General features: G+C 39.0%; 6 protein-coding genes and 1 long non-coding RNA gene across 7 annotated transcripts; 2 read left to right on the forward strand and 5 right to left on the reverse strand.

Annotated features, from left to right (window-relative positions):
• Window positions 1–2,019: 2,019 nt before the first annotated feature.
• On the reverse strand, window positions 2,020–3,846 carry LOC119995028 (UDP-glycosyltransferase 73C5-like). The gene is made up of 2 exons (XM_038841385.1): window positions 3,387–3,846; window positions 2,020–3,051 (listed from the first exon to the last, which is right to left on the reverse strand). Exon 2 carries the CDS (start codon window positions 2,991–2,993, stop codon window positions 2,055–2,057), a length of 939 nt encoding a protein of 312 aa, XP_038697313.1. The 5' UTR covers window positions 2,994–3,051; window positions 3,387–3,846; the 3' UTR covers window positions 2,020–2,054.
• A 152-nt stretch (window positions 3,847–3,998) lies between these two features.
• On the reverse strand, window positions 3,999–5,877 carry LOC119995027 (UDP-glycosyltransferase 73C3-like). The gene has a single exon (XM_038841384.1). It carries the CDS (start codon window positions 5,732–5,734, stop codon window positions 4,271–4,273), a length of 1,464 nt encoding a protein of 487 aa, XP_038697312.1. The 5' UTR covers window positions 5,735–5,877; the 3' UTR covers window positions 3,999–4,270.
• A 2,100-nt stretch (window positions 5,878–7,977) lies between these two features.
• On the reverse strand, window positions 7,978–9,742 carry LOC119989911 (psbP domain-containing protein 6, chloroplastic). The gene is made up of 3 exons (XM_038835682.1): window positions 9,368–9,742; window positions 8,587–8,903; window positions 7,978–8,315 (listed from the first exon to the last, which is right to left on the reverse strand). Exons 1-3 carry the CDS (start codon window positions 9,678–9,680, stop codon window positions 8,145–8,147), a joined length of 801 nt encoding a protein of 266 aa, XP_038691610.1. The 5' UTR covers window positions 9,681–9,742; the 3' UTR covers window positions 7,978–8,144.
• A 1,343-nt stretch (window positions 9,743–11,085) lies between these two features.
• LOC119995383 (exocyst complex component SEC15A-like) lies at window positions 11,086–14,757 on the forward strand. The gene is made up of 2 exons (XM_038841863.1): window positions 11,086–11,330; window positions 12,039–14,757. Exon 2 carries the CDS (start codon window positions 12,055–12,057, stop codon window positions 14,422–14,424), a length of 2,370 nt encoding a protein of 789 aa, XP_038697791.1. The 5' UTR covers window positions 11,086–11,330; window positions 12,039–12,054; the 3' UTR covers window positions 14,425–14,757.
• Window positions 14,758–15,707: 950 nt separating this feature from the next.
• LOC119995384 lies at window positions 15,708–16,556 on the reverse strand. Its single transcript, XR_005467670.1, has 2 exons — window positions 16,403–16,556; window positions 15,708–16,283 (listed from the first exon to the last, which is right to left on the reverse strand). It is a non-coding gene; the product is annotated as an uncharacterized LOC119995384 (long non-coding RNA).
• Window positions 16,557–19,717: 3,161 nt separating this feature from the next.
• Window positions 19,718–22,988, forward strand: LOC119995361 (protein NRT1/ PTR FAMILY 3.1-like). The gene is made up of 4 exons (XM_038841839.1): window positions 19,718–20,144; window positions 20,925–21,142; window positions 21,311–21,870; window positions 21,969–22,988. The coding sequence occupies exons 1-4, from the start codon at window positions 20,027–20,029 to the stop codon at window positions 22,393–22,395; spliced, it is 1,323 nt and encodes a 440-aa protein (XP_038697767.1). The 5' UTR covers window positions 19,718–20,026; the 3' UTR covers window positions 22,396–22,988.
• Window positions 22,989–23,127: 139 nt separating this feature from the next.
• LOC119995362 (probable carboxylesterase 15) lies at window positions 23,128–24,358 on the reverse strand. Its single transcript, XM_038841840.1, has one exon. It carries the CDS (start codon window positions 24,341–24,343, stop codon window positions 23,273–23,275), a length of 1,071 nt encoding a protein of 356 aa, XP_038697768.1. The 5' UTR covers window positions 24,344–24,358; the 3' UTR covers window positions 23,128–23,272.
• Between the last annotated feature and the right edge of the window lie 916 nt (window positions 24,359–25,274).

Genomic DNA, 25,274 nt, shown 5'->3' on the forward strand with positions numbered 1-25,274 from the left:
ACCTGTTTGGGCCTAAGGAGAAACAAAGCCGTGCGGGCCCGATGTATTCACGGGAACCGGACAACCCAAAGCGGACAATATTGTTGGTGTGTTGGTGTGTATGGGGGTGTGGATTTACAACAATCAAAATCAAGACAGGACAAACTTTCTTATTCATCAATCCGAAATCAGGACAAGACAAACCTTCGCTATACCCATTTTCCTTCTTGTTCATCTATTGGAAATTAAGACAAATGAGGCACTATCGTGTGGGTCATGAGACAGAGAGAGATGTATTGAAATTGGGGGTTAGGGTTGAGAGTGAGAGAGATAGATGGACTTAGAGAGCAAAGAGATAGATTGAAATGGTGGAGCAATAGAGAGAGATGGACTGAAATGGTGTTTGGGGGGTCTCCTTCATCTCCTGCTGTTTCACAGGAAAAGAGGGAATGGTGGAGCTGCTAGGTTCAGAGTTCGATTGAGGAAGGGAATAAGATAAATTTTTAATTTTTTCTTATTTTCTTTTGTTTGTAATATTTATTGATTAATTTATTTGTATCTCTCAATTTTTTATGAGGTCGATAATAAATATTTTCCTTTTGTCTTATTACACGTGTATGACTCTAAGTGTGACATTTGTCTTCTATTTTTTAGAAAAGAAAAATTAATTTCCACCTAGTTCGGTCAACCTGCAGATTGACTGCCCCAAACTGGATAAACCTGTCTGAGTCACCTATTTGACACATTTTCATCTTTGGCTGATTAAATTGAAACATTTTAAACAACCGTGTGTAAATTGAAACACCGACTATCTTTCGATTTGTAAAAATAGTATTAACCCTTTAAAAAAAGGCTACACCAAAACACTACACAGCAAGCTCTATTTCGGAGTCAGCTTAATGAAGTATTTGGTGGGGCGGGTTGGAAAAGCGGGCCATCTCAACCAATGCCCCACCAAATGGGGCCAGCTTAATGAAGTATTTGATGGGGCGGGTTGAGAAAGCGGGTTCGCCCCCACCAACGCCCAACCAAACAAAGTAGGGTTGGGGCTTGGGTTTATTTGGGTGAATGTGGGCGTGGGTTTATTTGCCTCTATGGAAGTAAGCTTTTGGGAGCCGATATTTGCACACGATATTGAACTCAACGCACACAATTACTTAATACACTCTTAATTGGTTGTCAATACACACATTGAGTTTCCTAAAAAACCCTTTCATACATATTAATTATATAATATTTAATATCCTAAACTACCCTTTCCCCATCCATATATATCTCAACTTCCTTCCTTTAATAATCATTAAAATATTTTTGACAGTTATTTCAAAATCAATTATGTAGATTAAGTTTAGAAAGTAGAAAAATAGACAAAAGACTTGATATTATTGAATTATATTAAGGAGAAATAGACAAAATAGACTTCATATTATTGGGAAAAAATCTAATAAAATCTTGCATACCTTTTTTGCAGTAAACACAAAGGGAATGTCAAATCACGATTACAATCAATTCCTAAATATACACCACACTAGAAAATAAAAAAATGGTGGTTAAAATTTCCATATTGGAGGATAAATCTTATGTCCTCCGCCGTCAAACATGGAAGGGTTTAACAATATCATATTAACACAATTAAAATAAAAAAATTATATACTTACTTTATTGGAGGGATTTTGTCCAATATCGCTCTCTTCATTGTTTTCTATGAGATTCTTTGTAGTGTTGTTTTTTTTTCATAATTTTCAATAAGTTTCATCTCTTCTTCAATGTAACTAGGCGAAGATATTGAATTATCTGTCATAACATTGTTCTTGTAATCCATGAATATCCAATATTGGGAGAAAGATGGAAGACTAAGAGAAGATAGGAGGCGAGAGCAGAACGATCCTTCGTATAAAAATTTAACTAAAAGATTAGGGTTACAAAGTTAAATTTAATTGTATTGTATTGAGTAAAAAATATGGGTGCAAAAAGTAGATAGGTTTTAAAGTAATTTCATTTAAAGATAAATTGATAAACTAAAATATTTTTAAAAAATATGTGTGTATTGAGTTCAAATTTGTGTGCAAATATCACTAATGAGGAGCCCAACCCCGGATAATAAGGCCTCTCCCTTTGATTCTTTCTTCAATTCCGTCTTCTGAAATCCACTTCTCCATATCCTTTGATTTATTTCCTTCCCTTAAAACCCAAATGAATGGTCTTCTTGATGCGTCCAGGCCTAACCCAAGTTCTTTCAACTGTGAAGGTGTTAGATTGGTAACACTTCCAAGACAAGCATAGACTACAGACCTTGGCTGCTGTGAGTCTAACCAATTGAAGCACTCATTTTCATCAATTGAGGTCTTGTTACCTCTCTCAAGCTTATCCAAAGTGTTTGTGTTGGATAAAGAAACCGGTCCAATACACCAAACCCTATTTCCTTTCACCTTTTTGTACTCTTTGACATATTCAGACTCCAGCTCTTCAAATGTGTTAACGATCATCCCAAGGCTAAGACTCTCGGCAGCAAACATTCTGTCAAGATGCTCTCTTGCAGTTGGTTTTAGGAGCCGTGGCAACTGGGCTATGGTAATTTTGATATGATCGGGGAAGCCAGGAACGGCAAAGTACTCAAAATCTGAACTTACGTTCTGAAGAACCCTAGAATTATGTATGCTGTGGATGCACAAGTTACAAATGTTAGAAAACCCATTGAAAGAAATTCTTGGTACATGGAACTTCGCCGCGAGAGAGTGCATGTAAAAATCAGAAATAATGTAGCTTGGCCGGGGTGTTAGCTCTTCAAACAATTTCTCCGCAGACTGTTGCAGCATGGAAACTGCCTTGAAGAACTTAAAAGCATCGTCAGCCGAAAACACCATATCTAAATTCTCAAAAACCTTGTGGTAGTCCTGCTTCTCCATAGGGAAAGTTGCTTTTACCCTGATCTGGAGCCCTGATTCTCTGGCACAAGCAAGAACAGACGCAAAACAAGCTGCATTTAGTGGAGTGGTGACTATGGTGACAACCATGCCGCGCTCTGCTGCTTATTGGTCTAAGAGGATTGCGTGGTCTCTCCTTCTGATCCCCCTTGCAGACAATAAATAATGACAAATAGTTTCAAGCATTACGTATGGTCAGTGGAGAACAAAAGTGTTGTTCACAATAAGCAGCAGAATTGTGTGGACATATCCACAAGTACGGACTAGGTTATGGTATGAAAAGAGCCCAATCACTTGGCAACGGCAATTCGGTAGGCCCTCAAAACAAAGACACCTGATTCAGATTTTTTTTTCTTTTCCCACATTACTGTAAATGAACTGAGCATTCAACAAACCATTCATCAAAGATAAACAAACGAGTTCAAACAAATTTTATAGGCTCCAACAGCTGTATGTTCCACTAAAAAAGAATGCAAACAGTACCTCAAGTTTCACTTCACAACAGCAATGAAGCAAAATATGAGAGCAATTCTTCCAGAGTTTCTATTCAAGTGCAATCGTTCCCGCGGTCACAGGCACAAAGCCAGCTGAGCTTTTTTATTTACTGCAAAATTCTAAAACAACAGAAACAGAGACATAATAAGGATGCAACACTAAAGGGAAATCCAAAAATACCTGATTTGCAAGCCCGGGAAGCTGGTAGGAATATGCCTTCTCCCTATTAGCATAAATCATGATGATAAAACAGGACTTGCTCATATTGCCAATTCAAACTCAAATCACGCATGAAGGAAATGCAGAATTTTTTTTTAAGAAGAATGGAGAAGAACACGAACACATGAATCCAAATTCATCAGTTATAAATTGCAACATTTGTGTCAATTTTGATTTATTTGTCCCAACAAAATTGTCAAGGCAGCAATGACCTTTGATCGGTCATGTAATGACGTTTGGAGGCGGCGGGTTCGTGAAAAAGAAAACGATGGGTAGCAGAGAGCAACTTATTCACACTGCTCTCCCCCGTTTGCCTCAGCCACTTATTTACATCCATCAAGCAAACAGCCAAAAGCAGATTCAAGAAACTGACAAGAACAATTTGCAGACATAAGGTATGCAGATATAAATATGCAAATCCAAACAGGAAATTGTTACAAATTGAAGCTCCAAAGCTGCTAATGAAGCTCACACATTAACAGAACCTCCTAAAAGAAATATCAAAGAACCAAAAAAATCACCATCAAGAACATAACAGATAACACACAGAGACAACCATTTACCAATAATCAACAGAAATAAGACAGACAGACATTAACTAGATACTTAAAATTAATGGACAGAGTCATTTTCTCTTTTGTCATGTATCGACATCAGCCACAAGATTGTTGCTTGATATCCTGGATAAGCAATGTCAGATTGAGGTGAGAAGAGCCTCCTTCTTCTACTGATCTCTTTGCCATCTCCCCAAGCTCTCTGGCTCTCCTCCTCCTTTCTTCTCCCTCATCTCCTTCACTCATCAAACTATCTATAGCTTTCGTAAAATCGTCTTTCTTTGCTAAGACCCCTGCCTCATCTTCTACTAATGTTAGCGTCGGAACCTCCACTCCAACGCTGACACCAATCTTTAGCACTTGAGTGACTAACTTCTCATTACAGAATTGGTCTTCAAATTGTGGCCATGTAATAATAGGCAAACCCATGCTTATTGCTTCAAGGATTGAATTCCATCCACAATGTGTTAAGAATCCTCCAATTGTCTGGTGTGACAGTATCAAAACTTGCGGAACCCAACCCCGGATTATAAGGCCTCTCCCTTTGATTCTTTCTTCAATTCCATCTTCTGAAATCCACTTCTCCATATCCTTTGATTTATTTCCTTCCCTTAAAACCCAAATGAATGGTCTTCCTGATTCCTCCAGGCCTAACCCAAGTTCTTTCAATTGTGAAGGTGTTAGATTGCTCATACTTCCAAGACAAGCATAGACTACAGACCTTGGTTGCTGTGAGTCTAGCCACTTGAAGCACTCATTTTCATCAATTGAGGTCCTCTTACCTCTCTCAAGCTTATCCAAAGTGTTTGTGTTGGATAAAGAAACTGGTCCAATACACCAAACCCTATTTCCTTTCACCTTTCTGTACTCTGTGACATATTCAGTCTCCAGCTCTTCAAATGAGTTAATAATCATCCCAAGACTCAGACTCTCGGCGGCTAACAGTTTGTCAAGATGCTCTCTTGCATCTGGTCTTAGGGGCGATGGCAACTGGGCTATGGTAATTTTGATATGATCGGGGAAGCGAGGAATGGCGAAGTATTCAAAATCTGAACTTATGTTCTCAAGAACCCTAGAATTATGTATGCTGTGCATGCACAAGTTACAAAAGCAAGAAAACCCATTGAAAGAAATCATTGGTACATGGAACTTGGTCGCGATAGGGACTGTCCAGGGCATGACCATATGAGAAATAATGCAACTTGGCCGGGGTGTTAGCTCTTCAAACAATTTCTCCGCAGGCTGTTGCAGCATGGAAACTGCATTCAAGAACTTCAAAGCATCGTCAGACGAAAACACCATATCTAAATTCTCAAAACCTTGTGGTAGTCCTGCTTCTTCAGATGGAAAGTTGAGTCCTTTAACCCTGATCTGGAGCCCTGATTCTCTGGCACGAACAAGAACAGACGCAAAACGAGCTGCATTCAGTGGGGTGGTGAATATGGTGACAACCATGCCGCGCTTTGCTAACAGTCTTGCAATGTCTATCATGGGTATCATATGGCCTGGTATTAGGTGCGGAAATAAGACAAAATGAAGCCCCTCAACTTGAAGATCATCCATAGGTGGTTTGCAATGTATAAGCAGATGGAAGAACTTGATCTAGCAGGATTGCGTCTCTCCTTCTGATCCCCTTGCAGACAATGAGACACTCATTGCTGCATACACTTCACAGCAATCAAAGTGGGGTCCATAAGCCCGCCATCAATCAATCTCACATTTTCACTAAAACACTCCACCTACGTCAATTCTCCCATCTCAATAATACTCTCCCAACATCACATGTTTGGGGACCACCATTAAAAAATAAAACAAAAACAAAAACAAATTCAATACAATCTCTCTCCACCATTTTTCCACAACTTGTAGTGTCCATCACAATTATCAACATCACACAGTCGCACATGGCCCACATATCTTTTCTCAATACAAAAGATAGCACAAATGTCTCCCTCTTTTTCACAGAGTAAAAAAACTCGACTTGGCAAGCTTATGTCTAGGTAAGAAAATCAGAATGTAGTTGGATTAAATGGGTTTATGGAATCAAACTCAATCATGATGGTTCTATAAACAAGTATAAGACAAGAGATGGTTGGAAAATTTATCATCTTGATGTCAAGTAAGCCTTTTTGAATGGGTAGCCTTCTTGAAGAAGAAATTTATGTGGAACAACCATAGGGTGTTTGTGGACCTGATCATGGTGTTTTAAGGACAACTTCAAGAAAGCACAATCAACACCCATTATAGAATCAGTTCATAAAAATTAATGGAATAAATTATTTCGTCGATAAAAATTAGTTGAATCACTAATTCCATTGTTCTTAGTTCAGACTCCGGAAAAAAAAAATCAATGCATACGAAAACAATGAAATAATTATTTCGGTAATTATTCTGGTCGATCAAGGGCTGAAAACTATACAACTCGTCAGGGCAAACCCAACAATGATGGTGGTTTGCAGAGAGATGGCTTACTGTGGTCGACATATGAAGGTTGGGGATGAGTCATGACGCTTCGACGCTTCAGTTTGGTGGGTCTCGAAGGAAATTCTTGGAATCTGGAACCTGGTTGAGAGATTAGCTGTCCAAGGCAAAAACGCATCAGAGATTCTGCAGCTCAGTCTAGTAGAGGTAGAGGAAACAAGACGAAATGAAGTTGCAACTGGGAGGCCATATCATCAACTTAGAGTATATAAAAGAGTTGGATAAGCCAGTTGCGGGATCTACCTATTAGCCACTCCCTCACACATACAGAAAAACATACATTCATGCAATTTATAATATATCAGCGATAATTCAAGCTCATTCATCCTCCCATGAAACTCTGCTTGTGTGTAAGAGAACACACATAAGATATTGTGGTTTAATCAGAGATGCAATGGTTCACAATAAGAGGCAGAATTGTGTGGAGATCTCTAACAGTAAACGAATAGAAGCTATGAAAAAAAAAAAGGACTACAATAGCACATGGTCGACCACTTTCACTGGATTTTGATTTTGGAGTCTAATGTATCTTTCCTAACAAAATTGATGGTTTGTGACAATAAAGTTACTTGAATTTGATCTCGTATTTGCGAAGAAGTAAGGCCTCAAGCAGAAGAGAGTGACAAACCAAATTTTCTATAAACCCTGTAATTTTTATGACCTTCAATACGGAATTTCTAATCTAGACATGGAAGTTGAGTTGGCCAAATTGCAGTAAACACTTCCTTGGTGGAATGAAATAAGAGGTGAAATAAGGCAATTATAACATTTTCATAGAATAGCTATTCTTGTTAAGCCCAAGTAAGCAGATAAGTTAAAACCACGGGTCATGACTCCAAGATAAAGAATGTATAGATCGATGAAATAAAGGCCAAAACAAGGCTGTTCTACCTGAATTTGACGCACTAGATTTACCACAATTTAGGTGACGATCCAGCGTCGGACATATCTGGACCGGAATGTCCACCGCTACTTTGAGACATGTAAAAGAAAGATGAGAACCTTCTTCTCTGATGAAAAACTACACTTTAAACGAATCCAGTTTTTGAATTGTGGTTGAGAAAGTGGTGATTAATTGGTGGCCACAATGGTGAATCAGTGACAGAAAGATAGGGCGGCAATGGCAGGAAAGGATTATTTCCAGGTTGTTTTTTTTTTTTTTTGACAATAATGAGAAACTACAGAAACTTATAAATCTTGAATACACTATTCAGTGCATGTAGATTTGCATTTAATTCAAACATAAAGGTAACTTTTCCAATCTTTCAAACAGGTTATACGACAAATTTGATGTCAAACGATCATTATGCAGAGGGATACTGATATAGCTAAAAATTTAGAAATTAATTAAATGTTTTGTTCTACAAGCAACTTTTTAGTTCCGGATGGGAATATCCCCTGCAAGGAATGTGTAGCTGCATTGCATATTTAGACCTCAGATAAAAAGGAAAGATGAGAAGGAAAGAATGGAACCTCCTTCTCTGATGAAAAATTACACTTGAAACGAATCCAGCATTGCCTTCAGAATCTTCTGGGATGATTGCCACTGCTTATCATTTGCACTGACCACAAATAAGACGACGGTGTTTCCCTTTGCTGTTGCCTTGGCAAGATTGTGTGTACCAGTCAAAGCAAAGGGTGTTTCAAGCACATATTTATAATACTGCAAAAACCATGATTGAGAAAAGTTAGTTATTATCATATCATATTATGATATAAAATTGAAATCAATTGCTCGCCCCCCTCTCCTTCCCCTAAGCCCCTAAGCTTTGGGAAAATCCTCTCCCTTTTTATATCTAAAGGGAGTAAAAAAAAACAAAAACTGTTCTATAACTGTGACAAAAAAACCCCAGACTCCATTTCTTATGCCCCGAAAAAGATGGAGAGAGGAAAGAAACAAATATAACACATATCTTTGTGAAATAGGATCATACCGTCTGATCACCAAGGTTCTCGGTTGATGTTTCCAAGAGCTCATCTGGATCATATGAGTTTCCAGTGACAAAAGGGCCAAGAGATGAAATCAACCTTTCAGGGCTTCCAATTTCCTCTATTGATGCATTTGGTTTGTTGGTCAGGCGTATCAAAGGAGACGCCACCACCTGCACTTTTCCCTGGTTTTCGTCTTCAAACTTCACCTCCACCCAAGGCTCTGCACACTTTGGTTGGCAATAATTCCCTGATAGTATGTTGGCCACACGTGCCTGTTTCCAAGTCGGTGGGAGGACAAACTGATAGGGCTGCACATTCCCTGCAAGGAACTAAATTCCAAGTATCATTAGCTTATACAAGATATAAGTAAGTTATGAAGCAGATTTGGATTAAGAACTGAACCCTAAACTGTCGTAAACAGACAGATTGCTATCACATGAATATTGTCAAAGCCAGCAGACAAAACTCAAAATTTATTTATTCACGCTGAATATAAGCAAGCCCTTACAGAACACGGTTCTGAGCTGTTAGTTTAGGGCTTGAAAACAATCAAAGCCTAAGTGAAAACATATCCTGCATTATTTTCCTTCTAGCATACCCTCCCCCAAGCTAAGCTTCCTGTCATTTTCTCCAATCCATGAAACATACCTCATATTCAAATCACACAAATTCTAAGCAACAACAGATAAATATCAATCAGTATATAATCAAAATTAAAGCACTATAAGCAGCTACAGAGTCTTGCAAATCAAAAAGACTGCAGAGCAAAGTCACAGTACGCACCAGCGCGAAGAGCGGGGGTGTCCTTCGGAGAGGCTTTGAAAACGACGAAGGAAGGGTCCGACGGCAACGGAGGGAGGTAGGTGCCAACCTCAACCTCTCTTGCGGCGTCTGAATGTGGAGGTTCCTTCACTAGAATCAATGGCAAAATTGCGAGTCCGAGTCTTTTCAACATGTCTCTCCTGCTACTGAGAGTGAATTGACCGCGATTTTGGTGCAATGCCGTTGTTGCTGCGGCAGTGGTTTTGAGTGGAGGTCTTGGTGATCGAGAGGTTGAGGAAATTGGGGAGATTGGGGTCAGAGAGACAGACGCCATGGTTGCGATTTTTCCAAAGGATTTGCTTGGAGCTCCCGCTCTCTCATTCGTTTTGGATCAGATGAGACTGACAGGTATTAAATGGGCCCACGATCTATAAAGGCCCCTTATACCTTCCAGTTCTATGCAGTTTGACCCTCTATAAATTAACAACTAACCTATCATCTAAGATATGATAATGTTAGATACCCTTAAAATTTAATCCCAAAAATCTCTCCAAATCTATGTGACATTAAAATAACCATTGATTAAAAACACTCATGTAAGATCCACTTTACATCCAATACTCCACATTAAATATGGGTGTTTTTGGGTCATTTTTTGGCGTCTCAAGCATTATTCCCTAAGTTATTATTTTGACATTATAATGTCGAGGAAAAAGTGTTTGTAAGGTGACGAATCTAAGCACAAAATTGAGGGATAGGGGTGCACCAATTTCAGCTTCAAATCACCCAAAATTATGTTCAATCATGAATTAAAATATGTTATTGAGTATTTTGGTATTCATAATGTTATAATATAATAGATTTTGGGAAAAAGATTATAAATACTAAATTCTAAACCTTAAACCCGAAATCCTAAACATTGAAAATTAAACCCTAAATCCTAAATACTAATTTCTAACTCTTAAATTCTTATATGTCATTTTTTTTAAATCATGTTTAGAATTGGAGCCAAAATTCGAACCTCCCCTATCCCAAAATTAAAGTCCTCAACAAAAATGTATACGGCAGATTGAGATTCCTACAAAGTAAAAAAGACAAAAAAGAACATGCCAAAGAATGTAGAGAGATAACATGGTGGGGGTGATAATTAGCTTAGAAGACATTGTTTGTTAGTATAATTAACTTTGCCTTTGGTTTGGGTTGGAGTAGTTTGGTATTGGTGATGACAGCTACCTTTGCCATAACAACAAGACATCCTTGGTTAAGCCTCCATAGTCCGTAGGTTTATTGTATTTTAAATAATATATATATTAATAATCCACAGTTATTAGAAAATGAGATCAAGCTTAATTCACATCGAAAAATAATGATATGGGAGAGTGTCATTAAAAATGGTGTTAATACCATGTGTTTCCCCGTTAATCTCTTTTTATGCTCTCAAATAAATAATTAATTTCCTTTACAAAAAAATTATAAATTGTAAATCTCTTAAGAATTGATTAATTTAACTGCAATTGCAAATGTTAAGATGAACGCACACGATTTCATATGAATCGTATGAGATATGAGAGATTCACGATTTCACATAAATCATGATGATTGGACAAAAAAAACATTGGGATCTTAAGATCTTAAGCATTTTCGAGAAGTAAAAGTCTCATATATTTGGTGGCACGCGGATGCTAAAACAATCGGAAGGTAAAGATTGAGCATCCGATGAAGTTGCAAATTAAATAAAATAGGCAGCACGCACTGGATCAAGAAGTGTGTCGACCACCATGAGCGTGGAAGAAGCAAAGGCGTGGAAATAGGAGTTTCTCTTTCGACCAAAATGGCAAACAAAGAAGAGGCAGAAAGCAGACATAAATGGAAAAACTTTGAAAAGGTTGTAGCTCATTGAGAATCTCTGGGGAATGCTTTTGAAATCCTGATAGATTTGGAGCTCAACGAGATTCAAACGGTCTTTCTATCCCTCTATCTCTGTGTGAGTCCCTTTCACGATCAAGCTTTCGCCTTTGTTAATGTGTTTTCTCTTATGGCTTTTGTATATGTGATTTGCATGCCTTTTGTTTTGTAAATGATATTGGGTGTTTGGGAAATGTTTTATTTCTCGTCGCTACTGATCGTAGTTTTGAATTCTGGTTCACTTTCTTGTTCCTGTTATGTACCTGATGATTTTGTTTCCCTTTTTTTGGGTGATTGTTTTTTTTTTTGTTGAAAACCCATTTACAATTGGCTGCCCTGAATTTAGTCTGCATTTTGAATGAAGGTTTTTGGGTTTAAATAAGATGGTTGATTTAATGTTTATTCGTGTGTATTTCTATCTTTGCTTTTAATTATTGAAAGCATTGTATTTTCTCTGTGGTGTTGCAATTTTTCCTGCCAACTCTCTGTCAAAGCCTTCCAAATTCTGACAGTTTCAACTTTGAATGTATTCATTTCCTCTTGCAAACCCTTGTATTAAGTTTTTGTTATCCAGTCTTGAATATTGTTGTTGTTATAGTGAGACCCATTTTCATGTTTGTTAACATGGTTTCTCTCGTCTTCTTATCTAAAATTATGAAAATATATTCAATAAAAGGTTCTCAAGTATGCCCTTTTGTTTTGCGTTTCCATTGTTTGGTGAAAGTAGACCCATGGGGCTCATTGATTTATGTTTACTCATAGATATTTTGTATGTTTGGGTGTTCAGGGTTTACAGTGAAGCAATGGATGGAAAAATGAAAAGGAGAACTGTCATGGAGAATGGGGACACAGGGGAAGATTTAGTCCTTGCAACTTTGATTGGTAATGGTGACGATGTGGGTCCTCTTGTGAGGCATGCATTTGAAATGGGGAGGCCAGAAGCCCTCCTTCACCAGCTTAAGAATGTTGTTAAGAAGAAAGAAGTTGAAATTGAGGAGTTATGCAAGTCCCATTATGAAGAATTCATTCTTGCAGTGGATGAGCTTCGGGGCGTGTTGGTTGATGCTGAGGAGCTTAAAGGTGAGCTTGCGAGTGACAATTTCAGGTTGCAAGAAGTTGGGAGTGCTCTTCTTATCAAACTTGAAGAGCTTCTAGAATCTTACTCGATCAAAAAGAATGTGACTGAAGCTATAAAGATGTCCAAGATTTGTGTACAAGTGCTGGAACTCTGTGCTAAGTGTAACAATCATATTTCTGAAGGCCAGTTCTACCCTGCATTGAAAATTGTGGATCTGATAGAGAAAAATTATCTGGAGAATATCCCCATCAGGGCCGTCAATTTGGTCATAGAAAAGAGAATTCCAATAATAAAATCACATATCGAGAAGAAAGTAACTAGTCAATTTAACGAATGGCTAGTTCATATAAGAAGTTCTGCGAAGGATATTGGGCAAACCGCAATTGGTCATGCTGCATCAGCTCGTCAGAGAGACGAAGAGATGCTGGAGAGACAGAGGAAAGCAGAAGAACAGAATGTTTTGGGGTCGGGGGATTTTGCATACACTTTAGACGTTGAAGAAATTGATGAAGATTCTCTTTTGAAGTTTGATCTTACGCCTCTTTATCGAGCAAATCACATCCATGCTTGCCTCGGCCTCCAAGAACAGTTTCGTGAATATTACTATAAAAATCGGCTATTGCAGCTCAATTCGGATTTACAAATCGCTTCAGCACAACCATTTGTTGAATCTTATCAGACGTTTTTGGCTCAAATTGCAGGCCACTTCATAGTCGAGGATCGGGTCCACGGTACTGCTGGGGGGCTTTTGTCAGCTGATCAGCTTGAGACAATGTGGGAAACAGCTGTAACTAAAATGACGTCGGTGTTGGGGGGACAGTTTTCTCATATGGATTCTGCCACCCATCTTCTCCTGGTTAAGGATTATGTGACTCTTCTAGGGGCAACTCTTAGACAATATGGTTATGAAGTGAGGCCAGTTCTTGAGGCCCTTGACAATAGCCGAGACAAATACCATGAGCTTCTTTTGGAAGAGTGTCGACAGCAAATTGTTAATATTCTTGCACAAGACACCTACGAGCAGATGGTGATGAAAAAGGACACTGATTATGAGAGTAATGTTCTGTCATTTTATCTCCAGTCCTCTGATATAATGCCGGCCTTCCCATACATTGCACCATTTTCCTCTATGGTTCCTGATGCCTGCCGCATTGTTAGATCCTTCATCAAGGGGTCTGTTGATTATTTGTCTTATGGGGTGCATGCCAATTTTTACGACGTTGTGAGAAAGTATTTGAACAAGCTCTTAATTGACGTACTAAATGAAGCTGTCCTTAACGCAATTCATGGTGGTGCAATTGGTGTTTCTCAAGCAATGCAAATTGCTGCTAACATATCAGTTCTTGAAAGAGCTTGTGATTTTTTTATTCGGCATGCAGCACAACTTTGTGGAATCCCTGTCCGATCAGTTGAGAGGCCCCAAGCTAGTTTAACAGCCAAGGTGGTCTTAAAAACTTCAAGGGATGCCGCTTATATGGCTCTGTTGAATTTGGTGAACAATAAGTTAGATGAGTTCATGGCACTCACAGAAAATATCAATTGGACATCTGAGGAGATGTCCCAACATGCTAATGAGTATATAAATGAGGTGGTTATTTACCTTGACACCATATTGTCAACTGCACAGCAAATACTGCCCTTGGAAGCTTTGTACAAGGTTGGGAGTGGAGCTCTGGAGCATATATCCAATTCTATTGTGGCAGCTTTTCTTAGTGAGAGTGTTAAGAGGTTCAATGCTAATGCGGTCATGACTATCAATAGTGATTTGAAGACGTTAGAAATATTTGCTGATGATAGGTTTCTCAGCACTGGCTTAAGTGAGATTTACAACGAAGGCAGTTTTAGAAGCTGCTTGATAGAGGCACGACAGTTGATAAACCTTTTGTCTAGCAGCCAGCCAGAAAACTTCATGAATCCTGTAATAAGAGGGAAGAACTACAATGCCTTGGATCATAAGAAGGTGGCTAGCATCTGTGAGAAATTCAAGGATTCTCCTGATAGTATCTTTGGGAGCCTTTCTAGCAGAAATACGAAGCAAAGTGCTCGGAAGAAATCAATGGATATGCTGAAGAAAAGACTGAAGGATGCTAACTGAGAAGGTTTTCAGCATTAAGTGCTCCATAGTAATAGTTGCAGCTTCTTACATAAGAGACTGAAGACTTCAACTGAGAAGGGGTTAAAGATTGACTGCCATATTAGTGTAGAAGCAGCTTCGTTTATATACTCCTGCCTATTTTTTGTTCTTCTCAATGTCTACAGTCAATTGTATTCATTAATTTTGTTGCTGATTGAATTCTCATGATAATTTTTTCCATTCATTCCTTTTCAACTTCACATGCAATCAATATTTATTTTCTTATTAATTGAAGCTCTTTCACTTCCATAGTGCATGTTTGATTGTTGCTTTTGGAAAAAGATGTCCAGTATTATCGCCTAGAACCACTTGATTCTCATGGTTTCTCAATGTAAACATGACTATAGTATGCTTCATGATTTCTCAATGCTGTTAGATGTTTTCCGCTGCTTCAAGTTTCTTGCAACTAACTCCTCTTGAAGCTCATAGTTAGTTTTCGTCATTTGATATGTTTAACTGATTCAATTTGCCAGAAAAAATTTGTTTGGTTTTAGAAATATGTACTCGTATTCGTAGGAACTTGCAGTTATGGGGCTGTTGCGCGTTGGGTGCAGTTTTTATGCTGTCTGCCGTGGTACCCTGGACCAGTAGGCCATTCTTGTGTTTTAATTGCTTGTTTCTGAATAATGATGTTGGAATTTACAATGGAAGGTGTTGTTCATCATCGCAGGTATTTTCACTGCAGGGGTTGCATAGCATTCGCCTTTCTGTATGTTTCTTCATTGGCATGCTTGTGGAGTTTAGGTTTAGGTACACTGAGGAACCTTTGTGCTCTTTCTATGTCCTTAGATGCTGCTTGGGAGCCTAGACTCTTGTTTGTGATGGAATAACTTGTGGAAGAATTTTTACCATAGCCAACATGGCAAGGTATATTTGTCAAGAGATACCACCACCGCAAAAAAGTTTTTCATTTTACCAAATGCTGGAAAGTGTGTAAAGAAAGAGACAATAGCGCTTTTGAGGGGAGTGGATTGTTTTTCAGTTTGACCTTGCAAGATTGGTGTGTCACTCTTCGTTTTTCGTTGAAGGGTAGAAATAATAAGAATGACATTGCATATGAAGAAGTAATTGATGTGGTTTTTTTTTTAGGATAAGTATCAGGGAAGCCCCTGAACTATCAAAAATAGATCAATTGAGCCCTTAATCATTTTTTTGTGCCAAATCAGTCCCTCATCTTCCAATAATGATCCACGTTAACCCTTCAAACACTTTTCAAACACTTTTCCATTATAATAGAGATGATGTGGCCGTTAAATGATGATCTGTATTTTTTATTTTTTTTAATCATATTCCATGTGGAAATACACTATTTTTTATTGGTATTCCATTACCACATGGAAAACAAAAAAATTCAAAAATCAAACCTAAATCACTGAGAAGGGCTGCAAATCCATAGCCTCTCCGGCGGCACCACCACCGAAACCAACAAATTTCAACCTCCACCACCTCAACGCCAGCAACCTCTAATTAAAAATCCAATACCTAATGGAAAACCCAATACAAATTTCATCATCAACTCACTCAGCCCATGGTCTCCCTTATTTGGCAAGATTGGCAAGCACAAATTCTGGGCTTTCACCGAAAAAGATGTTGCCCTGCAAGTACAAATTCTCAGTTCTCTAATCTCTCATTATCACTCTCTCTCCTTCACTATCGCCATTACCGACAGCCCTGGAGCGTTACATAGATCCAGGTCGGTGAAGACTTCAACAAGATGCTTGAGATCCATATACACAGATCCAGGTCGGTGAAGCTTGAGATCCATAGTAATTGGGTGAATGGCACATTTGTCACTTTCTCCAGCACATTTGATTATCGTGCTATGAAAAAGACGAACACAAACTTACAAATCAATATCCAGAATGAAACATAGATATAAATTGAAAGAGATTCGAGGACAGAGGAGGAGAAGTAAATTAAGGTTCTTCAATTTCCATACTTATCCCGTTGAAGGGGTTGTTGGGCCTGACGGCAGCGGCAAGAGGATGGAGGAGGAGAGTTAGATTTAGGGTTTTATTTTTTTATTTTATAACATGTCACGTCGGGAATTACATGTATTTTTAATTTTTAACAAAATAAAATATATATCAGAAAATAGTATTTAACGGCAAAATGGTTTAAGGGCAAACGTGGACCATAACGGGAAGGTGAAGGGGTGATTTGATCCGAAAAAAAGATTAAGGGCTTAACTGGTCTATTTTTGAAAGTTTAGGGGCTTTCCTCCTTGGCGCCATCATCAATAAATTCTTTTTTCACCTGAAGAGAAAAAAAACAGTATCTTCGGAGGTTTATGGCTGATAGTTGTTAAAAAAGGACATAAGATAGTCCCATCCCCTCAGACTACAAAAACACAGGTGAATTTGCCCCGTTGGGTTCTCTGTTTGTTTTGCCAGATCCTGATTGTTTTGCCCTGAATTGTATGCCTTAATATATGTTCTGAGCTATGAGGATCTCTTGCCATACTGACATTGGTCGGTATAAGTTCAACAGCCTTGTTAACTTGGTTATATTCCAGTTTGATACATAAATTCATGGGCAGATCAGATCTATAACTTGAGTCTACTTTTCAGTTTACTAAGCTGCCTTTTGTTTCTTTTAAACTAACAACGTTTTTGTTTTAGTATGTCCTCTACTAAGTGATTAGAGTGCATCCAATACACTGTTTTCTGCTTATGTTCCACTTTAGTGTCGGATGGGATACTAATTGGATCGATTTGCTACATTTTCATTGACAGACTGCTTCCATTCTTATTGGTGGCTATGGCGACTGATTTAAAGATATTAGATTTCAAGCAGAATCTATAGCGCTGGTGAGAGATTTTCTTTTCAATAGAGCTATCAGAAGCTGGTACATTTCTGTCTCTTTTCCACCATCATTTAGCTTATTCATTACTATAAGAATTAACACTCCGCAATTCCTGTATCTTAAGAAGCAGGCTTCAGTTATCTGGTTTTTTTTTTTTCTCTTGAAGTCCTTCAATGTCAAATTGTCAATGATGAGGTAATTTTTCCTGTGAATTCCGTTGGTTTGTGTTTTAAGAACAAGATTGTTGGTAGAACTCAAGGAATTAATTCAACTTGTTTCTTATGGAATTCTACATGCTACTTATGCTGATGATTGTTAACATATTGGGCCCCTTGTCCAACCCCCTAAAAGGCCTATTAAGAGGTATGAGGAAACCCTCATTTAAACCACACACCAGCCCTCTTTCCAACCGATGTGGGATACTCAACATCCCCCCTCACGTGTGGGTTGGCCCAACTCCGAGAAGCCCACCACGTGAAAGCCCATCGCGTTGGACTGGCTCCGATACCATGTTAACATATTGGGCCCCTTGTCCAACCCCCTAAAAGGCCTGTTAAGGATTTGAGACCGAGCCACTTCATACTCGGATTCCAACCCTGCAAGAAAACACTGAACCATGATCTCCTCCTCCTGTTCCTGCATTCTCTTAACATCAGCTAGTATGGGATACAAAGTCTTCTTCTCCTCAAACATTCGCTTAAAATCAGTATAATATTCAACCAAAGTGCGTCCCTTCTGATCAGCCCGATACAAGCCAGATAATAGATCATGAACATGGGACAAGTTCTGCTTGCTGGAATACAAAGACTCCAAGTATTCCCACAACTCTCGGACAGTATCGCAATGACCAACCATATCATCAACAGTGTGCTCCATAGTATGCTGAATCATAGTAAACAATTTATCATCTTCTTTCTGCCATTGAGCCCTTGCTTTAGGCTCCATTGGGAAATCATCAGTCAAGTGCTTCTCCATATCAATACTAGACAGGTACCGCCTAATTACCCGTTTCCATTGACTATAATTGGTACCATTTAGTTTCCTATCAGTAATGCGATGCCCAGTTGTAACAATCTCAGTGAATGCCTTTGTCTCACTAGGACCAGCCATTGTAAATAGCTCAAAGAAATCAACCACTCACGGGAAACACCACTCACTAACCCACTCACAGGAAACACCAGTCCCCAAGCAAATTAGAGCTCATAATTGGATTCTTATAATTGGTTTATCTCCACCTCCACCTACTTCCACTACTGCAGACATACACCCAATTTTTTTTTTTTTTTTTTTTTAAATCAGAGACTGATTCTGCAACTCTCCACCTCCACCTGCTTCCGCTACTGCAGATATACAACCAATTTTTTTTTTTTCTCAAATCAGAGATTGATTCTACAACTAATTCTCTTGAAAGCCCCAAATCCCCCACTGATTTTGCTGTGCTGGTTTAGAATCTCAAAGCTTTGAAATCTCATGTGCAAAAAATCTGATCTCAACCCATGACCCAACAGAGATCTATGTGAGAACTTGTACACCCAGAGCAACACAAAACAGGACCAGAATACCAGTACCAGACTCGTCGAACCAGATCGAAAAAAAACAGAACGAAGACCAGAACATAACAAAGGAGAACGACGAATACCTCTGCGATCACCATAGACAGTCGACCACCACCAAGACAATATCATGACCACCGAGATCCAACCCCCTAAAAGGCCTATTAAGAGGTAGGAGGAAACTCTCATTTAAACCACACACCAGCCCTCTTTCCAACCGATGTGGGATACTCAACATCCCCCCTCACGTGTGGGTTGGCCCAACTCCGAGAAGCCCACCACGTGAAAGCCCATCGCGTTGGACTGGCTCCGATACCATGTTAACATATTGGGCCCCTTGTCCAACCCCCTAAAAGGCCTATTAAGAGGTAGGAGGAAACCCTCATTTAAACCACACACCAGCCCTCTTTCCAACCGATGTGGGATACTCAACAATGATAACTTGAGTAAGATATCATGAACTCTTATTTCGGTTTTTTACAAACAGTAGCTCTGACATTTGACTCAGGAGTTCATGCTGAAGTCAACTTTTGATGTGGGCACATTTTATCACGTGACACTTCTAATATGTTGTGATCACTCATCGGTTCATCCACTAATATGTTTTGATAGCTGTGTGTTTGATGAAATGTCCAAGAGACTCAGTTATCTTGTATTCAGTTACCTTGCACTCACTGACATACAGAAGGCAGAGTAAGTTGTGTCCAAATTTCATTTCTGAAGCAAAAAAGACGTCTCTTGTCAACTATTGATCTCTTCCTAAACTTTCTTGCAATAAGGCACTGCTGCTATGCATTGCAGATCCAGAACAACCAGATTCACAGTCTCATGACTCCATCTGAGACTCTAGATTCAGGAGCATGAATACCTGTTCAGAACCCCACCACCCCATCTCATGTTTTGAAATGCGGAATGCTTTGGTAAAAAACAATTGCCTAATTAACTGACAAATATGTCATATTTGATATATTGGGATTTCCTTGTCCTCTCCGTTTCCACTTATTAGTGGCTAGCTAGGAACCAAAACTATTTATTGCTATAAAGACAACCACATAAGTTTCATATTTATGACAAAAGATACCACATAACTTGCTAGTGAGCCATTCCTCCCTTTCTCTCTCATAAACTGTCACATTTGTTCTAACAGCAATTGGCCTATATATATACTCCTAGATCTTGCATTATTCAAGTAGGCAATGCACATATGGAGTTAGGCACAGGCAACAAGAGCTTGACAGAAAATGGAGAGGAGAAAAACAGAGAAGATGATGACAAGAAGAAAAAGCAGCTTGGGGGGATCAAAACAATGCCCTTTATCCTTGGTGAGTTTTCTTGTTATCTTTCTTCGCAAGTTGAGTCTGCTTATGAAGTCACTCTTTGTATAATTGTCTTAAGGACATATATGTGAGATATGATATAGTTATATAATTTCATATCTTCATTATCACATAGCATATATGAAATCTTTTGCTAGTATATACGTGAATAATTGTTTGCACATGAAATTCAAAAACAGGAAAAATGTTATTTTTTCAATAACATGAACTATATACATATATGTTATATATACATACATACATACATACATACATACATATATGTATGTATATATGTGTATATATACACACATATATATGTGTATGGTATCAATATAAGTAGTGAATTAATAGCAATTAATAGAAGTTTTATTTTTTATTATCTTCCTTGCTTTTCACGCCACCATATCATTGACAGCTGATATCAGTAAACGACATTGGTTTTGATACTTGCCAAAAAAGAGCATTGAATTTGACGTCGATAAGGAAAAGACAAAATTGATTGAAACTGACTAATACTTGCAATATTCTTCAATAATGGTAGTCATTGGTTAATTAGTTATTCCATGGAAAGCATAATAAAAGACTTAATCTTTTTCAATGATTAATTGCTCTGTTAATTTAAGATGCTAAACTTGGCTGGATGTAGCAGCGTAATTGATCAGGTTTCCCATTTTGAAGCACATATATATGATGTATGCATATGTGGGTCAGGTGTACAAAGATAGGTGATTATGAAATTGATTAACTAAATGAATGCTTGTTTTTATTTGTGTTAATGGACAGCAAATGAAGTATGTGACAGATTTGCAACAACTGGGTTTCATGCGAACATGATAACATACCTAACACAGCAGCTCAACTTGCCTCTAGTGAAGGCCTCCAACACTCTGACCAACTTTGGTGGAACCGCCAGCTTCACTCCGCTAATTGGTGCACTCATTGCTGACTCTTGTGCTGGCAGGTTTTGGACCATCACCTTTGGTTCCATTATCTATGAACTGGTCTCTCTCTCTCCCTCTACTTTTATAACTCGGTTAATTGAGCTAAAACCAAGACCCTAAAACTAATATAAATTCTTAGTTCGGTTTAGGGAAAACCAAAACCATAAAATATTTTTGATTTCTTTCTTTCAGTTTTCCTTTCACAAAATCTGTATATGTTTGTCACAGGGACTTGTTAGTATCACTTTATCAGCAGTGCTACCACATCTTCATCCCCCGCCATGTCCAACTCAAGTTAACTGCAAAGAAGCATCATCTACCCAACTATGGTTCCTGTACATCTCCCTCCTCCTCACCTCTCTTGGCACTGGTGGAATTAGGCCTAATGTTGTCACCTTCGCTGCCGACCAAATCGACATGTCCAAATCAGGTGTTCAATCTAGAAGCTGGAACTTCTTCAACTGGTACTACTTCTGTATGGGATTGTCAACTCTCACTGCCTTAACTGTTGTGGTTTATATACAAGACAATGTGGGTTGGGGCTGGGGTCTTGGTATTCCTACCATTGCTTTTGCTTTGTCAATTTTAGCATTTCTATTTGGTGCTCCTCTTTATAATAAATTGAAGCCAGGAGGGAGTCCCTTAGTTAGACTGGCTCAAGTGATTGTTGCTGCTGTGAAGAAGATGAAATCTAAGGTGCCAGAGGATTCAAAGCTTCTTTATGAAAATAGAGAACTTGATGCTTTCATTTCTGTTCATGGAAGACTCCTACACACCAATCAATTCACGTAAACTAATGCATTTCTTTCTCTTCTGCTACAAACTGGGTGAGGCCTCATGTCTAACGCTGGTGTGCTTTAAACTGATGTGTGACTTTTGTTTGCAGGTGGCTTGACAAAGCTTCAATTTTAACAGAGTGTGAAGCAAGCGATAGAAACCCACCAAATCTATGGAGGCTAGCAACAGTCCACAGAGTGGAGGAGCTAAAATCGATTATCCAAATGCTGCCTATTTGGGCTGCAGGAATCCTGCTTGTCACAGCTGGTTCGCATCAGCAAAGCTTTGTAATCCAACAAGCTCGAACGATGGATCGTCACTTATCCCACTCTTTCCAAATCCCACCAGCCAGTTTATCCATATTTAGCATCCTAATCATGCTCACCGGTCTTGCCCTCTACGAACGCCTTTTTGTTTCCTTTGTTTGTCGATTCACTGGAAACCCATCAGGCATTACTTGTCTACAAAGAATGGGAATTGGATTCATGGTTAACATTGTTGCTACCGTTGTTTCATCTCTCATTGAGATGAAATGAAAAGCCGTTGCAGCAGAACACAACTTGTTAGATGACCCAAAAGCTGTGATACCAATCAGTGTGTTCTGGTTAGTGCCTCAATTCTGCCTCCATGGAGTGGCTGAAACGTTCACGTCCGTTGGGCACTTGGAGTTTCTGTATGACTAGTCACCAGAAAGCACGAGAAGCACCGCGGCAACGCTGTATTGGATGACCATTTCTATGGGGAATTACATTGGTACACTGCTGGTTTCTCTGGTGCACAAATATACAGGGAGAGAGAACAATTGGTTGCCTGATTGGAATCTCAATAGGGGAAGATTGGAGTACTATTACTTGCTTGTGAGTGGTATTCAAGTTATAAATTTGGTCTACTATCTAATATGTGCTTGGTTTTATACTTACAAGGCAATAGAAGAGATTAGTATCAAAGAAGGAGATGGAGATGAAGAAGATAAGATTCCTCATAAGAGACTGAGTGATGCCAATGCCAATGGAGATTTGGAGCTAGCAAATGATATAGAGTGAATTGATTATTGCTTCTTCGGTACAATATTACTATTTTTTTAATGAAGGAATACTTCACTTGGTATTTCAGTTATCTTAACAGTTATCTTAGCTGTTGAGTTGCATGCATACATTATGTGAGACATGAAGTTCACCAATTCGTTTGGATCATGTGCATCTAACTTAGCAGCGGTTGAGATAACTGATCAGTGATCGCTTTATCATTTTGGATGATTGAAATGCATATACCAAAAAGCCAATAAATATAACAAGACAAGACAGATTGTTGATCACAAAAACACCCACAAAACATCACAAAGACGAGGAAATGTCAACACATCACAGCAGCAAGCAACTAATACATGATAATTAAACAATCAAGAACCCACCATCAATGCCTATCAATAAAGCTTTTAATCCCTTCAATCAACTTAGTGGTTTGATCAGCAGTTTCTGGATCGTTATCCACAGCAATCTTATCAAAATAGAAACTATGGCCCATTCCTTCATTAATCAAAACCTCAACTTCCTTCCCAGCCTCCTTCATTGCCTCACAGTACTCCAATTCCGTGTCCCGGAGCAAATCCTTCTCCGCCACCACCACCATCATTGGCGGAAGCTTCAGTCCCGCCAGTGACGGCGCGTCCGGCCCCATTGGGCAAATGATTGGGTGGTCCATGGTACAACCCTTAGGTAACGCCAGTGCCATGAACTTACTAATCATGTCACGTGTTAGCAAGGGTGTTTCAGGTAATTCTAAAAACGACTTGCTCGGCTCGGCTCGTTGAAAGCCGGGGTGGATAGCAATTCCACCAGCTAGCTTAACCGGCTCAGTATTCATGGCTCCAGCCCGAGCCGCAACGTGGTGGACTATGTTTCCTCCGGTGCTATCTCCGATCAAGAATACTCGCCCAAAATCAGCGAAGTTGTCTAGCCATGGCTCGGGACATTCGCCTAGAGCGACGGACATGAGCCAGAGGAAAGCAGCGAAGCCGTCTTTACAAGCCGTGGGGAGCCGGTACTCGGGAGCCAGGCGGAGGAAAACGGAGACGCATACGACTTGAGCCGAGCGCACAAGTTTTGTGTAGAAGTTGTAGTACATAAACCAGTCTGGTCGGCTTATGCAGAAGCCGCCGCCGTGGAAATGGAGTATGATTGGCAGCTTTTCCTGATCTTGGATATCTCTATTCCTTTCCGGGATGTAAATCCGGACAGCAAAACCTTGGTTTGGATCAATGGCGACGTCACGAACAGCCACGCCATCTATGAAGTCTTCATGTGGAGGAACGGGTTTTGTCATGAACTCGGCCTCCGTTGGTCCGGTCCATGTCCGGTCAACCGTTCCGTCTTCGAAGACCCGGAGCCAACCTGGAACCACCTCGACGATTTTCTTGCCGGAAACCATTATAGTCTTGTGAAATTGATTCTTGACTCTGTAGTCTGTACCACTATTTCTTTGCATCGATTATATAGAATATTTTTTAAAACGGAAAAGGAGGGATTGAGTGTGTGGATTTGTATAGACTAGATTCAACGATCTTACTCTCTTTTTTTTGTATATTTAAAGACCGAATATTGACTGGGATACATAAAGTTGCACGTGATTCTTGTTTTTTTTAACATGAAACTTCACTCCCCCATGATTTGTTTTTGATACGTTGTTGTTGTGTAAAATGAATCAATCTTGCCATGATGTACTAAAAATATCTCTAGATTTAAATTAGTGTGCAAATTGTATGTAGAACTTGAACTTTTTTATGCAGTAAATGAAAGTTAATTACAGATTACGATGCAGAGTAGGTTTTCAATATTATTATTAGTTTAGATGCTCCAATATACGGTTGTTGAAGAGTTAACGTTGGGTCATTAGCAATCTACAAAAAATAAAGAAGGTGACACATGGGGTGAGCCAAGTACGATTTTTGGCGACCACAAATGGTTCATCAATATAGTTTGGTCACAACAACAACCTCACAAACAGTTTTCATAACACATTTGATAAATTCACGTTTAGGGAGTAGCAACCGCGTGCTTTCCTTTCTCGTCTGTAGTGATTCTTTCTTTCTCCATGCTTTCCAATCCAAGACACAATTGTGGATAACTTAAAATAATGCTACAATTTTGGCTCTATATATATATACACGACCAGATATTTGAAATCTGAATGAAGTGGATCTCACTAGATAACTTAAAATAGTAATATAATTTTTTGAAATACTCTCAAGCATTATATAAGTAAACCTACAACACACTACCTGTGAGTATTACATCACAAGCAAAAAAGTGTGTGGTAGAGGGAACTTATATACTACTTAAGCGGACTGAGAACAACCGATGTGGGATAAACACCCACACCAAGTTGCAATGACCTGATATTGAAATCTGATTGAAGT

This window comes from Tripterygium wilfordii, chromosome 3 (genome assembly GCF_013401445.1).
Source record: "Tripterygium wilfordii isolate XIE 37 chromosome 3, ASM1340144v1, whole genome shotgun sequence".
NCBI classification, from domain to species: Eukaryota; Viridiplantae; Streptophyta; class Magnoliopsida; order Celastrales; family Celastraceae; genus Tripterygium; species Tripterygium wilfordii.

Coding starts and splice junctions, on each gene's coding strand:
- LOC119995383 (XM_038841863.1), top strand. CDS start 12,055: ATGGATGGAAAAATGAAAAGGAGAACTGTCATGGAGAATGGGGACACA.
- LOC119995362 (XM_038841840.1), bottom strand. CDS start 24,343: ATGCAAAGAAATAGTGGTACAGACTACAGAGTCAAGAATCAATTTCAC.
- LOC119995361 (XM_038841839.1), top strand. CDS start 20,027: ATGGAGTTAGGCACAGGCAACAAGAGCTTGACAGAAAATGGAGAGGAG. Junction 20,145..20,924: donor AACAATGCCCTTTATCCTTG/GTGAGTTTTCTT, acceptor GTTAATGGACAG/CAAATGAAGTATGTGACAGA. Junction 21,143..21,310: donor GTTCCATTATCTATGAACTG/GTCTCTCTCTCT, acceptor TGTTTGTCACAG/GGACTTGTTAGTATCACTTT.
- LOC119989911 (XM_038835682.1), bottom strand. CDS start 9,680: ATGGCGTCTGTCTCTCTGACCCCAATCTCCCCAATTTCCTCAACCTCT. Junction 8,904..9,367: donor CACCCCCGCTCTTCGCGCTG/GTGCGTACTGTG, acceptor AGTTCCTTGCAG/GGAATGTGCAGCCCTATCAG. Junction 8,316..8,586: donor AGAACCTTGGTGATCAGACG/GTATGATCCTAT, acceptor TGGTTTTTGCAG/TATTATAAATATGTGCTTGA.
- LOC119995027 (XM_038841384.1), bottom strand. CDS start 5,734: ATGGATGATCTTCAAGTTGAGGGGCTTCATTTTGTCTTATTTCCGCAC.
- LOC119995028 (XM_038841385.1), bottom strand. CDS start 2,993: ATGGTTGTCACCATAGTCACCACTCCACTAAATGCAGCTTGTTTTGCG.